This window comes from Alexandromys fortis, unplaced genomic scaffold (assembly GCF_014885135.2).
Source record: "Alexandromys fortis isolate MF-2015 unplaced genomic scaffold, M_Fortis_MF-2015_v1.1 scaffold_104, whole genome shotgun sequence".
NCBI lineage: Eukaryota > Metazoa > Chordata > Mammalia > Rodentia > Cricetidae > Alexandromys > Alexandromys fortis.
In genome coordinates, this window is record NW_026068000.1 from 5,317,994 (window position 1) to 5,334,212 (window position 16,219).

A 16,219-nucleotide genomic window follows, 5' to 3' on the forward strand; every position below is an offset into this window, starting at 1 on the left:
GAGAATGACCTGGGGTGTCCTTGGGTGTCCTTCCATCTTTTGTTCGAGACAGTTTCTCTCAATGACCTTTGACTTGGAGGCCAGACAGCTTCCAGGGAGCCTCTAGTTCTGCCTCTATCTCTTGGCATTGGGGTTACAAACATGTGCTGCCACTCTGGTTTTTATAGGACTGTGGGGATCCGAACTCATGTTCTCACGCTTGGGAGGCAAGTCCTTCACTGAGCCATGTTCCCAGCACCTCCTGCATACACAGTAGCTGTCAAGTTCTGTGCACGACGCTGTAATGATTTAAAGGACTCCCATGTAACCTTCACTTATTCTCATGATGACTCTAAGTAAATCAGCAAGCCAGGTTTGCCCACTGTGCAGAGTAGGAATTGGATGTGTACTCTGGCACACAAACGCAGCGGCAAGACAGACTCTCCTCTTCTCAATACACCTCACCACCTCACACCATATTGAAAAAGACAATACTTCTCCCCACAGAGGAAGCTCTGTATGGAAAGCTGAATCTGCAACTCAATTCCAGTGTGGCCACTGCTGCCTCTTTAAAAGCATGGGTACCACCTGATGTCGGCCTCCTGGACAACAGTGCTGTGTGCCTGTGTGCACTCTGGCTTCTGGAGACGAGCACTCGCAGCACTCTTACCTCTGGCCTGCCGAGCAGGAGACAGCCAAGTTCATAGCACGCGTACGGCTGGACATACATGTTATTCTGACGACACAGCTCATCTTTAGCAGCGCGCTGGAAGAACTAAGAGTCACAGGAACGTTACTGGGAAGAATTCATTTCCTACTTGGTGTAAGGCTCACACAACCCTCAGGAGGCCGGAAAGGGGTTTCTTTTTCTAGAACTAATCTTCTCTTCTCTAATGATTGTTATTTCTTCCCTACTTTTAAAATTTCCATCGTACTGGGTTGCATAGGGCCACCTCCACGCAAGTACACAGTTACTCTGAACACATCCCCAACCAAAGCTGCCCTTCTCGTTCACCTCCTCCTATCAGTTCCCATGGACTGCCCCGTAGATAATCTCACTTCTGCATCAAGTCATCTAAACACAAATGATTTGATGCATTAAACTCGGACCCATGGACAAGAGAAAGCTGATACCCGTCTTTCGGAGACTGACTGAATCCTCTCTCTATCACTATCCCCGTCTGTACCCATATCCTAAACGACAGAGACTCCTTCCTGCCTTTGCATTTCCATCTGCACCTGAGAAGCCCATTCACACCTGCGGGGAGGTTCCCCAGAACACAAACACGCTGGCCACTGGGCAACCAGGTTCCTTAGGACCCAAACATGCTTGCCGTTGGGTACCCTAACTCATGCTACTGATTCTTCTAGTCAACACACTAACTTGTACTGACCGGAAAAAACGCTTTGTCTGCTGTAAAAGACTAAACACCCCCAGTTTAAGATGTAAAACACACACAGGTCAACGTCTACCTCTAGATATATATAAAACCACTAAGTATGCCATCTAAAATAGCTGTTTAGAATCACGTAATAACTAAGATAACTCACACTGGAAGATTAATTTCAAATTCAGCATGGATATATTAATATTCTATAATTTAAAGGCCAAGTCTTTATGAAACTGTTTCAGAAAGCAGGCAATGTAAGACCACTTATTTCAGTTTCTGTTTTTAAACTAACTGGCCTGGGGCCACAGTCCCATGGCAGAAGGCAAGTCTAACCTGAGTGAAGCCCTCAGTTCAGGTCCTAGCACCGACACAATGAAAAAAAGCCTTAGTTAAATGAAAAAAAAAAACTTAGAAAAATAACCGCTGATTCTCCCAGACGCAGCGGATGTTTGGGTATAAACCAGCCCCAAAGGCCACTGTGCTAAAGGCCTGGTCCCCAGCTCGGCTTCAGTGAGGAAGGGCTGGATCATCAAGATACTCCACACCGATGGACCCATCAGCTGAGGAATTCACAGCCCAGTGCGATTCTGGTGAGAAGTCTGTGACTGAGACATGGCTGTGGAGGGAATACCCTCTTCCTTTCTGACTTATTGTCTGCCTTCTGAGGGATACTCCGCAGGATCTTCTACCTCACCACAGCCTGAAACTGAACTAGGGAAAAACCCTTCCTTCGAAGCTCAGGTGCTCTCCCACAGGGTCAGACAGCTCCCTAACTCGCGAGCCTAAGGAACAACTTTTCAGGCCGCCCTCAGCACTGGGCAGCTCTCTGCCGTCATAAAGAAAATGAATGGGAAGAGAGTACGCAAGGCACGCACACCCCTATCACTTCCTCCCCTCCCTGGCTGACACTGCCTTCCTTGATGAAGAGCAGCCCTCATACAAAGGAGAGCTCTAGAACCCGGGGTTACACCACAAACATCGTTAACTACCTTCTCCTCCGAGCAGCTAAAAATGCCATGCCTTAAGTAGATCACAGTAGCGCAGGTTCTGTCTACTGCTCTTCCGTCTCCTCCTTGGCAAGCTCACATGGATTTTACTGGAGCCAGAACAGCATGTTTACCTGAACAGCATCTTCTGAGTTTCCGAGACATTTGTGTATGGCACCAAGGAGCAAATGCTTCAATCCAATGACAGAAGAATCGTCCACTTCATGGCAAGCTTGAAGAGAAGGTGTTTGAGAGGAAGGAAAGACATCCACTTAGACCTCAAGTGTCACCAAGTTCAGGAGCTGTTTCTCTGTTTAGCTGATGCTCTGCACCCAAATTTCAGAAGGATAAGACATTGCTTATCCACTGGCAACTCTCCTTAGTGAAAGAAGGGCAACCCCGGCAACCTTTCTCTGTATGTATCCTCCTGTGTGTGCAGGACACGTGTGTATGCAGGGCACGTGTGTATGTGTCCTCCTGTGTGTGCAGGGCACATGTGTATGCAGGACATGCGTGTATGTATCCTCCTGTGTATGCAGGACACGTGTGTATGTGTCCTCCTGTGTGTGCAGGGCACGCATGATGTGGGAGTGATTTCTTACTAATAAAGAAACTGCCTAGGCCCATTTGATAGGCCAACCCTTAGGTAGGCGGAGAAAACAGAACAGGATGCTGGGAGAAAGAAGCTGAGTCAAGGAGTCGCCATGATTCTCCCACTCCAGACAGACGCAGGTTAAGATCCTCCCTGGTAAGCCACCTCGTGGGCTACACAGAATATTAGAAATGGGTTAGAACAATATGTAAGAGCTAGCCAATAAGAAGCTGGAACTAGCCAGGCCAGGCAGTGTTTAAAAGAATACAGTTTCCGTGTAATTATTTCTGGGCATAAGCTAGCCATGCGGGCAGCCGGGTGCCGGGGATGCAGCCCTGCCGCTCATAATTCAACACACGCATGTATGTGTCCTCCTGTGTGTGCAGGACATGCGTGTATGTATCCTCCTGTGTGCAGGGCACGCGTGTATGTGTCCTCCTGTATGCAGGGCACGCATGTATGTGTCCTCCTGTGCGCAGGGCACGCGTGTATGTGTCCTCCTGTGTGTGCAGGGCACGCGTGTATGTGTCCTCCTGTGTGTGCAGGGCACACGTGTATGTGTGCTCCTGTGTGTGCAGGGCACACGTGTGGAGGCCAGAGATCGACTTCCATGTCATTCCTCACCCTGCCTTCCTTGGTTGCTAAGCCGGGCTCTCCCAGCGGTGCCCCTGCTCCTGCGTCCCCAGGGCCATGGGTAACAAGTATGCACCAGTCTAGTATTTCCTCTCCATGTGCGTTCTGAAGGAGAGATTTGAGTTCTCATGCCTGCCCAGTGAGCACTCTAGACTGAGTCACCTCAGCAGAAATATCAGCATCTGGAGACCCCCGGACCCACCTCTTCCCCAGGAGAAGGGAGCTAATGTGAAAAGGCCTGCACGGCTCCCACCACAAGATGTTCCGGAAAAGGCAAAACTGTCCAGACAGAAAAGTATCGGTAGTTACCAGAGGTCAAAGAGGAAGGGAGGGTGAGCAGGTGGAGGAGGAGGATGCTAAGGGGAGTGATAAAGTTCTTCTCTAAGGTATACACGAGTGAGCCTTAGACACTGGCTTACACCAGCAGGATGGGCAGCAAGAGCCCACCCCGACTGTATAATACAACGTCATGGATGCCAACGGATATACCACACTGTTACAGGACATTGTGGGGGGGGGTCAGAGGGTGGGAGGAGGGTGTGTGTGTGCAGAGGGTGTTCTAGACCTTGTGACCAATTCTGCTGCAAACCTCAAACCTTTTCAAAACTTCTATTAATATAAAACTCTGCATTACACCAACTACAAAAGTCATGCAGTCGACTCTGGGCAAGTTTATAAGCTGTACTGTACCCCACACCGGGAGAGATGCAAAACAAGGCATTTGACCAGTAAGGGTACAGAGATTTTTTTATTTCAAAGAAATCATTAGAAGTTGAGTTGTGAAGAGGGCTCACTCACTTGGTTAAAGTGCTTGCAAAGACCCATTGTTTGACCCCAGAAACCACATAAAAGGCCAGGCATGGCGGTATGTGCTGGTAATTCCAGCACCAGGGGATGGGGACAGGTGCAGTTCCGGGGGTAACACCCAAGGACATCTCGTGGCCTCCAAGCATGTCCATAGCAGTTTTACTTATGACAACTTAAAACACATCTCAAATGCCCATCAGCAGGAAGGCAGAGAAGTGACGAGCAGCCCTGTATGTCCACACAATGGAATACTACTCAGTTAAGAGAAGAAACAATCACTAACAGAGGCTACTGTGTGGCCAGTGCCAGGCACGATGCTTCATGCAGGAAGCAGGTCAAAGGCAGGCAAACGAACGTGGATACCTCAGAACACTGTCTGCAGTGAGGTGGGGACTGGCAGAGAGGGAGCACAAGGAAGTTACCAGGGGTGGTGCAAATGCTCTGTACAGGAACCTAGCTGTGCGTACTGCCCCAGCTGAACCCCCAGACACCTTACTACCTGAACCTTCCATGTATGTGTGCAACTCACAATTATACGAAGACAAGAGCCTCCACTGGGCAAACGTATGAACTCATAACACCCACCACCTTAGTAAACTGGCAGGATTTTCTTTCTTTCTTTTTTTTTTTTTTTTTGCTTTTTGAGACAGGGTCTCGTGTAGCCCAACCTGCTCCTGAATTCCCTATGTCACTAGGGATGACCTCACAAGTGCTCAGGTTGCAGGCAGGCATCACCACACACACCAGCTGATGCCACTTTACTAGGTACACCATCAGACACCCCAACAGACAAGTGTGTACTGCTCCCGTTGCTGACGACACACCATCCACCACAGACTGACAGTCAGCTGGCCTGACTGAGGGACGGAGGGAGCGGCCACAATGAGTCCGCTGGCTGCACGGAGCGTGCTTACCTTGGCTCATCCTCTGCAGGTTGGGGAAGGAGCAGTTGGGAAGGGCTTTCCACAAGTACAGCACTTCAATGGATGCCAGCACACACAGAGCTCTGGTTGGGGTTTGCTTCCGAAATCTCTCGGCCTGCAAGGAATTCTCAAAATATCAGGCCCCAGTCTTCAGAAGCAAGCTCAAATCCAAGCTGGGCTTTGGAGACACACCACAGTGCAAGACTAAGGTAAACACCCTTCCTTACAAGGCTGCGAACACATTACAAAATTTCTGCGGTTTTTTATTAAAAATATATTCATGGCTATAACTTATATCCATTATTCAGCCATATCTCAGTGTGTGGGTTCTGAAAATGTGGGGATGAAAAAGATGCATTCAGTTTAAATGACCACAAGGAGGAGACTAACTCAGTGCACCCACACGGGCACATTTCCATCGTGGTCCTGCGGCTTTCTATCTTCAACTTAGCCCACAGCTCTCAGCTGCACTCTGCATTCTGATATCATTTTATGTATGCATTTATTTGTGTTTTAGTACTGGAGAATCATATTCGGGGCTTTGCACATGCTAGGCAAGTGCCCTAGTGCCAAGCCACATTCCCAGCCTTGTAGTATATTCATTTTAAAGATTTACTTTATTTTCTAAGTGTGTGCGCACATGCACATGTACACAGCGCACAGGCATTGGTAGACTCGCCAGAAGAGGGCACCACACTCTCTGGAGCTGGAGTTTCAGGCAGCTGTGCCCTGTCTAAGTGAGAACCAAACTTGGGTCCTTGGCTGCAAGAGCAGCAAGTGATCTTAACAGCTGAGCTGTCTCTGCAGCCCCTGCAATCTATTTTTTGGAATAAATTCATTAATTATTCATTTAATAAAAGCTAATTAAATTTTAAAAATGTATGGAGTAAAAGAAAAATTTTAAAACTAAAGAGAAGAAAAATCAAACTAGGAGAAACCAGGACATCACTCGAGGTTACTCAGCCACCTCGGTGTCAGAAATGGACAGGAAAACTGGGCCGGTCCCCCTCTCGTCCTGAGATCTCTATAGATAAATACGATGGCACTTTTAGTCTTCATTATATCAATGTGATGTGGTCACCATCACATTTGAGAAGCAGAGCCAGCTGCCTCTCATGGGTTCTACCAACTTCTAAAATGACCTGAACTCCAGACAGACACTTCCTCTTTGCGGGAGCGCTAATCAACTGTACCGGATCCAGTGGATCTCATTTAAAAAAAAAAAAAAAAAAGCCCTGCTTTATTTATGCACAGCCTTTCTTTTCAGAGCAGAAACACAGCCACAGTGGAAAACACACTGAATTTGACAGCATAAAGTTTATCCAGGGAGTTGTTGGCGCTGCCTGCATATCACAGGTGATGCCTGTGATTGGCAGGCCCTGACATACATACCTTTTTGACTGAGAACTGTTCAATCTGGTTGTTTTTCCTTTTAAACAGCTTCTGGACTTCTTTAAAGACAAGCTGTGCACCGTCCACGTCACCAGTGGCCCCCTGACAAACTGAAAGACATCAGAATTGCATTCCCATGTCTCCGTGGAAAAGACACAGTTATGTCCAAGAGGTGGCACCATCCCCCTGCCACCACCCTGTGGGTTCATCCCTTTCTAGCAGGCAAGTGTTCCCAGAGACTTGAGGACCCAAAGCATCTGGGTCCTTGCCCTCTGGTGGGAGGAGACAAGTCTCACATGTAATACAATGCTCAGTTCTTGTCACAGGCTACCAGCTACTTGCAGGCCCTGTCTTCAGGGCACTGAATAACAGGGGCACGGGGAAGAAGAGGACAAGGCACATGCATTCGTGAAGCAGTCTGCACACACTCACTACCACCTACCATCACAAGTCAGCGGGGATGTATGAGGAAGAACACACACACAAGCACACGCACGCACGTGCATGGCCCAATAGCTGCAGTGCTTATGGTGACAGCAGCCCTTAGGGAAGAGCACCATGGTGCTTTTAGAATGCTCAGAGAAGAGATCATTTCTCTTTAGATTGTGGGAAGCCATGGAGCTGGGAGTTGAGCTGCACCTTAAGGGTGACTGACACTTGCTAGCCAGCGGGCCACTTGTCTTCCACCCTGGGGATTCGTCACATGCCCTTTGCTTCGTCAGCAACTTCATGGCCAGCACCAGCACCAGCACCGTAACGAAGTGACCAGTACCTCTGGCAGCGTCCTCTCAGCGCCTGTGCGGCACTGAACCTACCTATGCCTGTTCCCCTTTCACTAGGCTTGGTCTTAGCCTCCTGTCACTCTTCAGCCCTAGCTGGAACGGAGTAAAACTACCCTAACTTCTGCCTTCATTACCTAAGAACTAGAGAGCCTCGGCAGGCAGAGCACGGGGCACAAAGAAACAGACACGAGGCTTGGAGGAAACTGAGGGTGCCGAGGTGGAGGGGATACCAGGGAACGCTTGGTAGTAAGAGGGTTCAAAAGAAGGAGCTACCCATCTCCAGACACACCAACTCCCTGGGTGCGGAGTGGGATCTGTGCCAATCTAAAAATCACTGCACCAACCTCAGCAATGGCATAGCAGCGCCAGAAGGGTGGTGACAGTCTGTGCCACCACCGGTCACTGTGGGTCCAGGAGCAAAGAGGCTCAGGGAAGTGAAGTGCCGGCCCCAGCAGACCAGTGAGAAGGATGTCTGCTGCCTTGGCTTGAGGTCTTCCTCAGATCACGGAGAACATCCTTTCTTCAATTAGACCTTCATTACAATTACGTACTTACCCGTGTGTGGGCATGCGCACCATAGTGCACAGGTTGAGGTCAGAGGACAACCTGCAGCAGAGGACCCTCTCCTACCCAGACGTGCCCCAAGGGCTGAACTAGGGTCATTAGGCTTGAACCAGCACCTTTACTCATTGAGCCATCTTGCTGGCCTGAGAACATTCTTGTGTGTGTGGCCTGTGTACATGATCATGTGTGCACATATGCATGTGCAGACCAGAAGCTGTCATCGTCGTCTTCTTCCTCCTCCTCCTCTGGCTCTCCAGCTTATTTTGCTGAGACCCTGTCCTTCGCTGCATCTGAGCGCACTGAACCAGCTAGGTGGGATGGCAGGCAAACTCCAGGATCTACCTGCCTGCGCTGCTCCGACATGCCCTGCTGCACCAGCTGGGGACCAGACACACATGATGCACCTGGCATTTAACTGGCCGAGTCACCTCCCCAACCAAGACACTCTTACAGGGTCAAATGACGTGATGGTTTGGATGCAAACGCGCTCCCACGGGCTCATATTTGCATGCTTGGTCCCCAGGTGATGAACTTCGGAAGGATTAGGTGTGGTCTGATTGCAGGAGGTACCCGCCAGGCCTATTCTCTGCATCTGTGTTTCCCTCCCTCTTTCCTTCCTTCCTTCCTTCCTTCCTTCCTTCCCTCCCTCCCTCCCTCCTTCCTTCCTTCTCTCCTGCTCATGGATAAGGATGCAAAGCTCTCAGCCACTGGCTAACCCTCTGGAACCGAAAGCAAGTCCCTCAATTAAATGCTTCTTTTTCTAACAATTGCCATGGTCGTGGTGTCTTTTCACAGCGATAGAACAGTGACCAAGACACATGATGAAAGACAAAGAAATGTCCTGCATCTAAGTCACACCTGGAACATACAACATCAACGCCACAGACCCCCAAAACAGATTCCAACCATCCAACCTTCTTTGTACATCACAGCTGGGGATAGCAGTTTTGAGGTTTCACAAATCTACCCCTTTACATCCTGTCTGCAAACAGGAGGCACTTGGTACTTAAGGATGAGACCTAGACAGGACTCAGTATATCAATTCTTCCACTAAGACTGCTATACCACCCCTAAGTGACACTCTCTGGTAACATAATTCTCACATAATTTTAGCCTTTTGGGAAAACTGCAAGAATAGCAGAGGATCAGATCCAGTCACCCTGCTTCCATCTGTCCTCCAAGGAACGGAAAGCAAGGGCTCAGCCTGACATTTGTACTCCAGGATTCTCAGTACACACCAGAAGAGGAAGCAGCTCGACCATCCACTGGTGGGTGAATGGGCAAGCAAGATGTGGCAGGCATATGACATTCAATGGCGAAATTATCCAGCCTTAAAAATAAATACTGGGACATACCACAAGATGGATCAGCCTTTAATATCTTTTGGTAAATGAAATAAACCGGACACAGAAAGATGAAAATGTTATGCTCATAGGAGCACAGGAAAGTTCAGTTCAGGGGCAGAACGGAGAAGACTGGTGACCACCCTGGAGGAGGACATAATGGTAGTGTTTAGACGTCCCCTGTGAAACCATCGGGGAATTCTGGGCATGGACGATGGTGGCTGCAGAAGTGGCTCTGAGGTACAAGTGCCCCAAACAGTAGGCGTGTGCTATGTGTCTTTTGTCACTATGAAACAGTAAGACAAGGAAGTGAAGCCTGGGTGCTGGACACCTGTCCCTTTAGTCAACACACAGTTTCTTTCATGGCCAGCTCAAACACAACCTTCAGGCATCCCTTGACTGTGGGACCAAGTCCTCCTCATATGTTCATCACAGAGGGGACTGTTCACATATCTGGCGCTCCAAATGTCCCCTTGTGGCGACACAGGTGAGGAGCTTTCTTTCACACAGCTACGACTAGAGTTCTGGGATGTTTCCAAACATGTAAACATTTGGTCATATAGCTATTCCACACATTCATTTCTTGTATGTCCCCCTCAAAACAACAACAACAACAACAACACAGCTGCCCAGCACTGACTGCAAGACCCGGCCACATCTATTGGCCATCATGCAAGCCATCCTTCCGGGCTATGCAGTTGGGGATCAATAAGTAGCTCTTATTTTTATCCAAACTGCTGGGAATCTGTATAAATAACCCTTAAGCATGAGATTCTGTATACCAAGCCACATATCAGAAATAAAAATTCCAAACACAAAGGCATGAAACAGGGACGTCCTGCAGAAGCTGCAAAAGGTACACGGAAATGAGGCGGATTGTACTGAACCGCTCTCTGACGTGATTTTAGAGGGTTTTCAAGCTAGCCAAGACACTGCCTGCCTAATGCAGAGCCTGACTTGCTTTAGTTAGATGAGCTAAGGGACAGATTATGAGGGGAATATGTCTCACTAAAGGCAAATGTTCAAAGGAATGGGGATGTCTACAGCAATGCTTGGGATGCTCAGTGGGATGTGAATGTAGTTCAGGGACAGAGCATAGCTAACTAAGCTATGCAGGGTCCTTGGCTCGATTCCCAGCGCCAAGACAAATGCTCATGCTACTTTTGAATTTTAAGTAGAAGAACCACGTCTGAGGTTGTCGGAGAGCAGATCTTGAGGGTGTTCTCAAGGGCATGCGATACACAGCTCCCCCTCTCTGGTCTCTTTAGTTCTGCACCCTCTATAATCCTAAACTAGCGCAGACAACACCTTTGTCCACCAGGTGGCAGCACAATGCCAACTATGTCATCTAAGAACTTCCAAAAGCAAAAGCCATACCACAGTCATGTTCCTTGCAATGGTTTGCAGCATGAGGTACTGTGCTTGGATGTCTTGGCTGACAGGTAAAGTGGGACTGTAGCAAACTCAAGCTCCATGGTGCTCTTAAACAGAGCACCAACTAGAAACTACTCACACAATCAAACAGACATGTCTGATTCTGAATAATATTTTAAAATCCTAATAAATAAAAACATAGCAAAGGGGAAGAAAGAAGTAAGGGTTTGAAAGCAAAGAGAGCTTAGCGTGAAGCATTTCTGAAGACCAGACAGGCCCAGACGGGAGTGTGGAATAATTGGGAACAGCCCTGGATGTCTTGGCATCCAGCTGCGCCTCTTGGCACTTCTGCCCCATTTATTTGGTTATAGCAAAGAACAGGATTTGCCTGTAGGTGGAGACAGGCATTTGTCAACTCAGGAGTTAATGCAGCTGTGAAGGCTGAGGTCCTGGCTAAGGGAACCACCCCTCAGAAGGCGGGACCACCCCTCAGAAGGCGGGACCACCCCTCAGAAGGCGGGACCACCCCTCAGAAGGTGGGACCACCCCTCAGAAGGCGGGACCACCCCTCAGAAGGTGGGACCACCCCTCAGAAGATGGGGCTACCCCTTAGGAAGTATGCTCACTTTAATATACTTTTCTTTCCCAGAATCCTCACCCCTTGTATAGAACCCACTAACCCCCAGAAGGAAGGGTTTAGCAGGACCTCCTAATCAGAAAGGCATTAACCATCCCTTCCTCTGCTCGTGTCCTTTCCCTCAGGATGCTGGAGAGACTCTAGGTGAGCTTTTACACTTGGGCACTTCGGGCACCCACACCCTCCTCAGCTCCCTGAAGTTGCCTGTCACTGGGTCTGACCTCTTTGTCAACTTCTCTCAAGCAGCATGGCTTTTTCCCTTCCTCCTCCACCCTCTGTCTGGGCAGCTGGCAGAGTTCCAGCTTGCCCACCTGGGGGCTTTTCTTTTCTACTCGAATAAATTATCTCAAAGCTAGTTTGACTCATTCTTATCTTTTTACTAAAGACACTAAGAACCCCAGCAAGGGACCCAGACTTTCCTGGCAACATATGGTGGTTCCACCAGGTCTCCCCCAAATTTTCTGTAACATTTTGTTCTTACCTTTTAATTATTTAATCAGATAAGGGAAAAGAAGAGCCCACCCCTGCATAGGCCTGTCCTGTACTTCCTCCTCCATCCCCCCCTCCCCAGGATGGGGAGCGATCTGGCCACCCCCTCCCCCCCAGGACGGGGAGCAGTCTGGCCCCAGACAACAGTTACTCACCTGCAGTCAAATATGCATAATAGCACTGTGACCATCTGGATTCATTTTTCAGCCTCTCAAAGGAGTCAAATGCATCCTTGAAGTTGAGCTCAATCATGCTGCACCAGCCTACAAAGGGAGCAGAGTTGGCATGCTACCCTGAGTCACGAAGCATGGCACACCACTTGAAGGTAAAGACACAGAGCAATGACCCAAGGCCCCAAGTTCAGAGCACCACTCTACGTTAAGGAGTAAGAACAGCACAGCATCCTGAAGTAGGGAACTCCACGGCTCACAGCTAAGCTAGGAATCTCTAACTGCATTGACCAAAACCCTTCTCTGAGAGTGTTTTAGGTCCCAATCACAGTCCACCACTGAAGGCAGTGGGCAGGAACCTCTGGCAGGAACCGGAGCAGAAGCCTTGCAGGCTCTTTACCTGCTTGTTTCTCTTTGTTTGCCCAGTTGCTCTTACCCCACCTAGACCACCTGCCTTGGGGTGGCACTGCCCAGAGTGGGCTGGGTCCTCCCATACCAATCATTTCCCACAAGTCAATCTGATGGAGGCATCTTCTCAGCTGATGTTCCTTCCTCCCAGGTCCCCTTGGCTTATGTCAAGTTACGCGCGCGCGCGCGCGCACACACACACACACACACACACACACACACACACACACGCACGCACGCCTGAGTAGAACACCATTGGCAATAAGTGCTCAAGGGCCTTCATTAACTTATCTAAGGTCTCATGGACAGATGACTAGGAGAGCTGGGACCTTGAATGTTTTAACTATTTTTATTTATTTTACATCGCAACCATAGTTCCCTATTCCTCCCTTTCTCTCCCTTTGCCCCACTTCCCATTCACTCTTCAGAGAGGGCAAGGCCTCCCACGGGGAGTCAACAAAGCCTGGTATGTCAAGTTGAGGCAGGACCGGGGACCCCCCCCCCAGCCATCAAGGCTGAGCATGGCATCCCACCACAGGGAATGGGCTCCAGAAAGCCAGGTCAGGCACCAGGGATCGATCCTACTACAGCAGGGCACTGTGGTCCACCCAGCCCACACCGTCCACTTTCCCAGATTTAAAATGTTCGCAAGAACAGCGAGCACTAGTGAGACAAGCTGTAGTGTATGTGCTTGGGGACAGGACAGCACATCAGGTGGTGTCCCGAGATGAGAGAACCCCACAGGGAGCACGGGTGCTGGGGCACAGGGTGGCAGACTTCATACAGACAACACGATGGATTTCAGTTACCCATCTCATACGGACAAACTGGATGCTAGTTACCCATCTCATACGGACAGACAAACTGGATTCTAGTTACCCATCTCATACGGACAGACAAACTGGATTCTAGTTACCCATCTCATACGGACAAACTGGATGCTAGTTACCCATCTCATACGGACAGACAAACTGGATTCTAGTTACCCATCTCATACGGACAGACAAACTGGATTCTAGTTACCCATCTCATACGGACAGACAAACTGGATTCTAGTTACCCATCTCATACGGACAGACAAACTGGATTCTAGTTACCCATCTCATACGGACAGACAAGCTGGATTCTAGTTACCCATCTCATACGGACAGACAAACTGGATTCTAGTTACCCATCTCATACGGACAGACAAACTGGATTCTAGTTACCCATCTCATACGGACAAACTGGATGCTAGTTACCCATCTCATACGGACAGACAAACTGGATTCTAGTTACCCATCTCATACGGACAGACAAACTGGATTCTAGTTACCCATCTCATACGGACAGACAAACTGGATTCTAGTTACCCATCTCATACGGACAGACAAACTGGATTCTAGTTACCCATCTCATACGGACAGACAAACTGGATTCTAGTTACCCATCTCATACGGACAGACAAACTGGATTCTAGTTACCCATCTCATACGGACAGACAAACTGGATTCTAGTTACCCATCTCATACGGACAGACAAACTGGATTCTAGTTACCCATCCATACGGACAGACAAACTGGATTCTAGTTACCGATTTCATATAGACAGACATGCTGAATCTCCCTCTGATCCACGGCGAGTTCCAAAGCAGTGTGGAAGGAAGTCAAGGCACTGTTGATTTGACACTAAGGAGAAAAGAAAGACATGGTGATTGGTTATGACCTGACATCATCATAAACCAAACTCAGCTTCTTCCTGAGTTGTGATTTTTTTTAAAGGTGTGGTTTTATTTTTTAAGATTTATTTATTATGTATACAGTGTTCTGGCATGTATTCCCACACACCAGAAGAAGGCACCAGATCTCATAACAGATGGTTGTGAGCCACCATGTGGTTGCTGGGAATTGAACTCAGGACTTCTGGGAAAGCAGCCAGTGCTCTTAACCTCTGAGCCACCCCTCCAATCCCGTGTTGTGATTTTAAACAGAGCGAGCGCAGTACAGGGGAAAAGGCTGTGAAGAAAACACACCAATTTGCCTAACAGAGGTGAAATTAACCTCAGCACTGAAAACTCCCTTTCCAAACTTTTTCCACTTATTTTCTGTGTGTGCACATACACAGCATAGCTAGTGCGTACGTGGAGAGCTCACCTTTCACCATGAGGGGCCTGGGGATTGAACTCATGTCCCTGGGCTTGGCAGCAAGTTCAAGCCATCCCCTTTTGCTTTTCTTTTCTTTTTGTTTTCTGGAGCAGGGTCCCACTCTGTGGCCCACACTGGTTTCAATCCCATGATCCTCTCTCCTCCGCATCCCTTCCCAAGCAGTTGAGAGTACAGGTGTGCACCACACAGCAGGCTTAGGAGGTGACTTTGGCTCAGCTCTACTCCAGCCCCTTCCCCCACACCATTTTCTCTCCATGTGTGTATGTAGATTTTGCTGTATAATTGTTTACCAATCTAGTTCTTTGTAACCAGATGTATTCAACAGGCAAAAGGAGCATATTCTGTCCTCTAGGTCCAGAAGGAATCCCCATCCGCCTAGAGTGAACGCACAAGGCCACTGCCATTATCTGGTTCCTCTGCTCCACAGGACAGGGGATGGTTTGCTTCTAAACTGAAGCTGGTATCCATTTGCTTCTGGTCGTTTGGTTTCCTCTTCGAACACTCAGAGGCTCTCGGAGGCTCCAGATTCCATGTGTACTGTGCATCTATCTACTCACTGCTGCCAGAGCCCAACAGCCTCCAGATGTTAGCTTTAGTTGTTTCTGGTTATACACTTTATACACGATCGCTCTCCCCTCTCCCACTCTGCTGCCTCACTTTCTGGGGTCGCAGTGGTAGGCCACTGCAGTCTGAAAACAGGATAGAATACAGGAAGATGCTTGGCGAGTATGCGGCCATGTTCCTGTAACTTTTACTACAGTGTCTGGTTGTACCTGTTCTTGGCGAGTACGCAACCACGTTCCTGTAACTTTTATTACACTGAATGGTTGCACCTGCTCTGTTTTACCACTGCTGCTCTTTGCCTAATTTATACATTAGGTTGAGCCTGAGTAAACGTGCAAAGGAAAAGCCTATATCTAGCGTTCAGTTCTCTCTGTGGCCTCATTCCTCACTGAAGGTCTTGGAAACCATGGTCCAGGTATGGAAGGAGCCACGGGTAGGGAAGGAGCCACGGGTAGGGAAGGAGCCACTGTATATCTGATTTTTCTTTCCACTAAAAGTTTTTCCTCAAGAATGCTGAAAAAACATCATCAGAATCAGAAAAGATCCAGCTCCTTAAATAAGGCATCGAGATGTGTCCAGGAATCTAACACTAAAGGCCCTGCACCCAGGGAGACCACGCAGCCTGCTCTGAGGGTGGTGGCCCTGCACATTCCTTCCTTTCCAGCTGGACTGAGGCATTCCCTTGCCCTACACTGGTAGGCCTGCAACTTCCTCCCCAGCCCTCCTCCTGGCTCCCAACAAGCTCCCTTAGAAAGGGTCCCAGGAAGAGGATCTGCAGGCCTCAGTGTCCCTGGGGCCAGGATGAGCCAGAGTGGCGACTTCAGAGCAACCTGTGACTCCAGAACTCTGTGGCTGATGCTAACTGTGGCCTGACAAAGCTGGGACCTGACCAATAACTGCCCTTGTGTGACACACGTTCTGTTGTCAGAAAGACTGAAACTACAACCTTCACACCGTCAATAAACACTGGCAAGGAGGCCACAAAAAGACTTTTCACCTGGTCATTCCTGCGCTTGACTGACATACCTGGCACTGGAGAGG

The 16,219-nt window shown here is 48.9% G+C and overlaps 1 protein-coding gene across 4 annotated transcripts in view; it reads right to left on the minus strand.

Annotated features, from left to right (window-relative positions):
• Ttc39c (tetratricopeptide repeat domain 39C) overlaps nucleotides 1-16,219 on the minus strand; it is an 89,756-nt gene that overhangs the window by 2,326 nt on the left and 71,211 nt on the right. For all 4 annotated transcript variants that reach the window (XM_050160711.1, XM_050160710.1, XM_050160712.1 and 1 more), the window contains 6 exons: nucleotides 14,044-14,137; nucleotides 12,048-12,155; nucleotides 6,704-6,813; nucleotides 5,303-5,426; nucleotides 2,491-2,588; nucleotides 650-754 (listed from right to left, as the gene is read on the minus strand). In XM_050160711.1, the coding sequence (XP_050016668.1) occupies nucleotides 650-754; nucleotides 2,491-2,588; nucleotides 5,303-5,426; nucleotides 6,704-6,813; nucleotides 12,048-12,155; nucleotides 14,044-14,137 (639 nt within the window). The remainder of the gene's footprint in view (nucleotides 1-649; nucleotides 755-2,490; nucleotides 2,589-5,302; nucleotides 5,427-6,703; nucleotides 6,814-12,047; nucleotides 12,156-14,043; nucleotides 14,138-16,219) is intronic.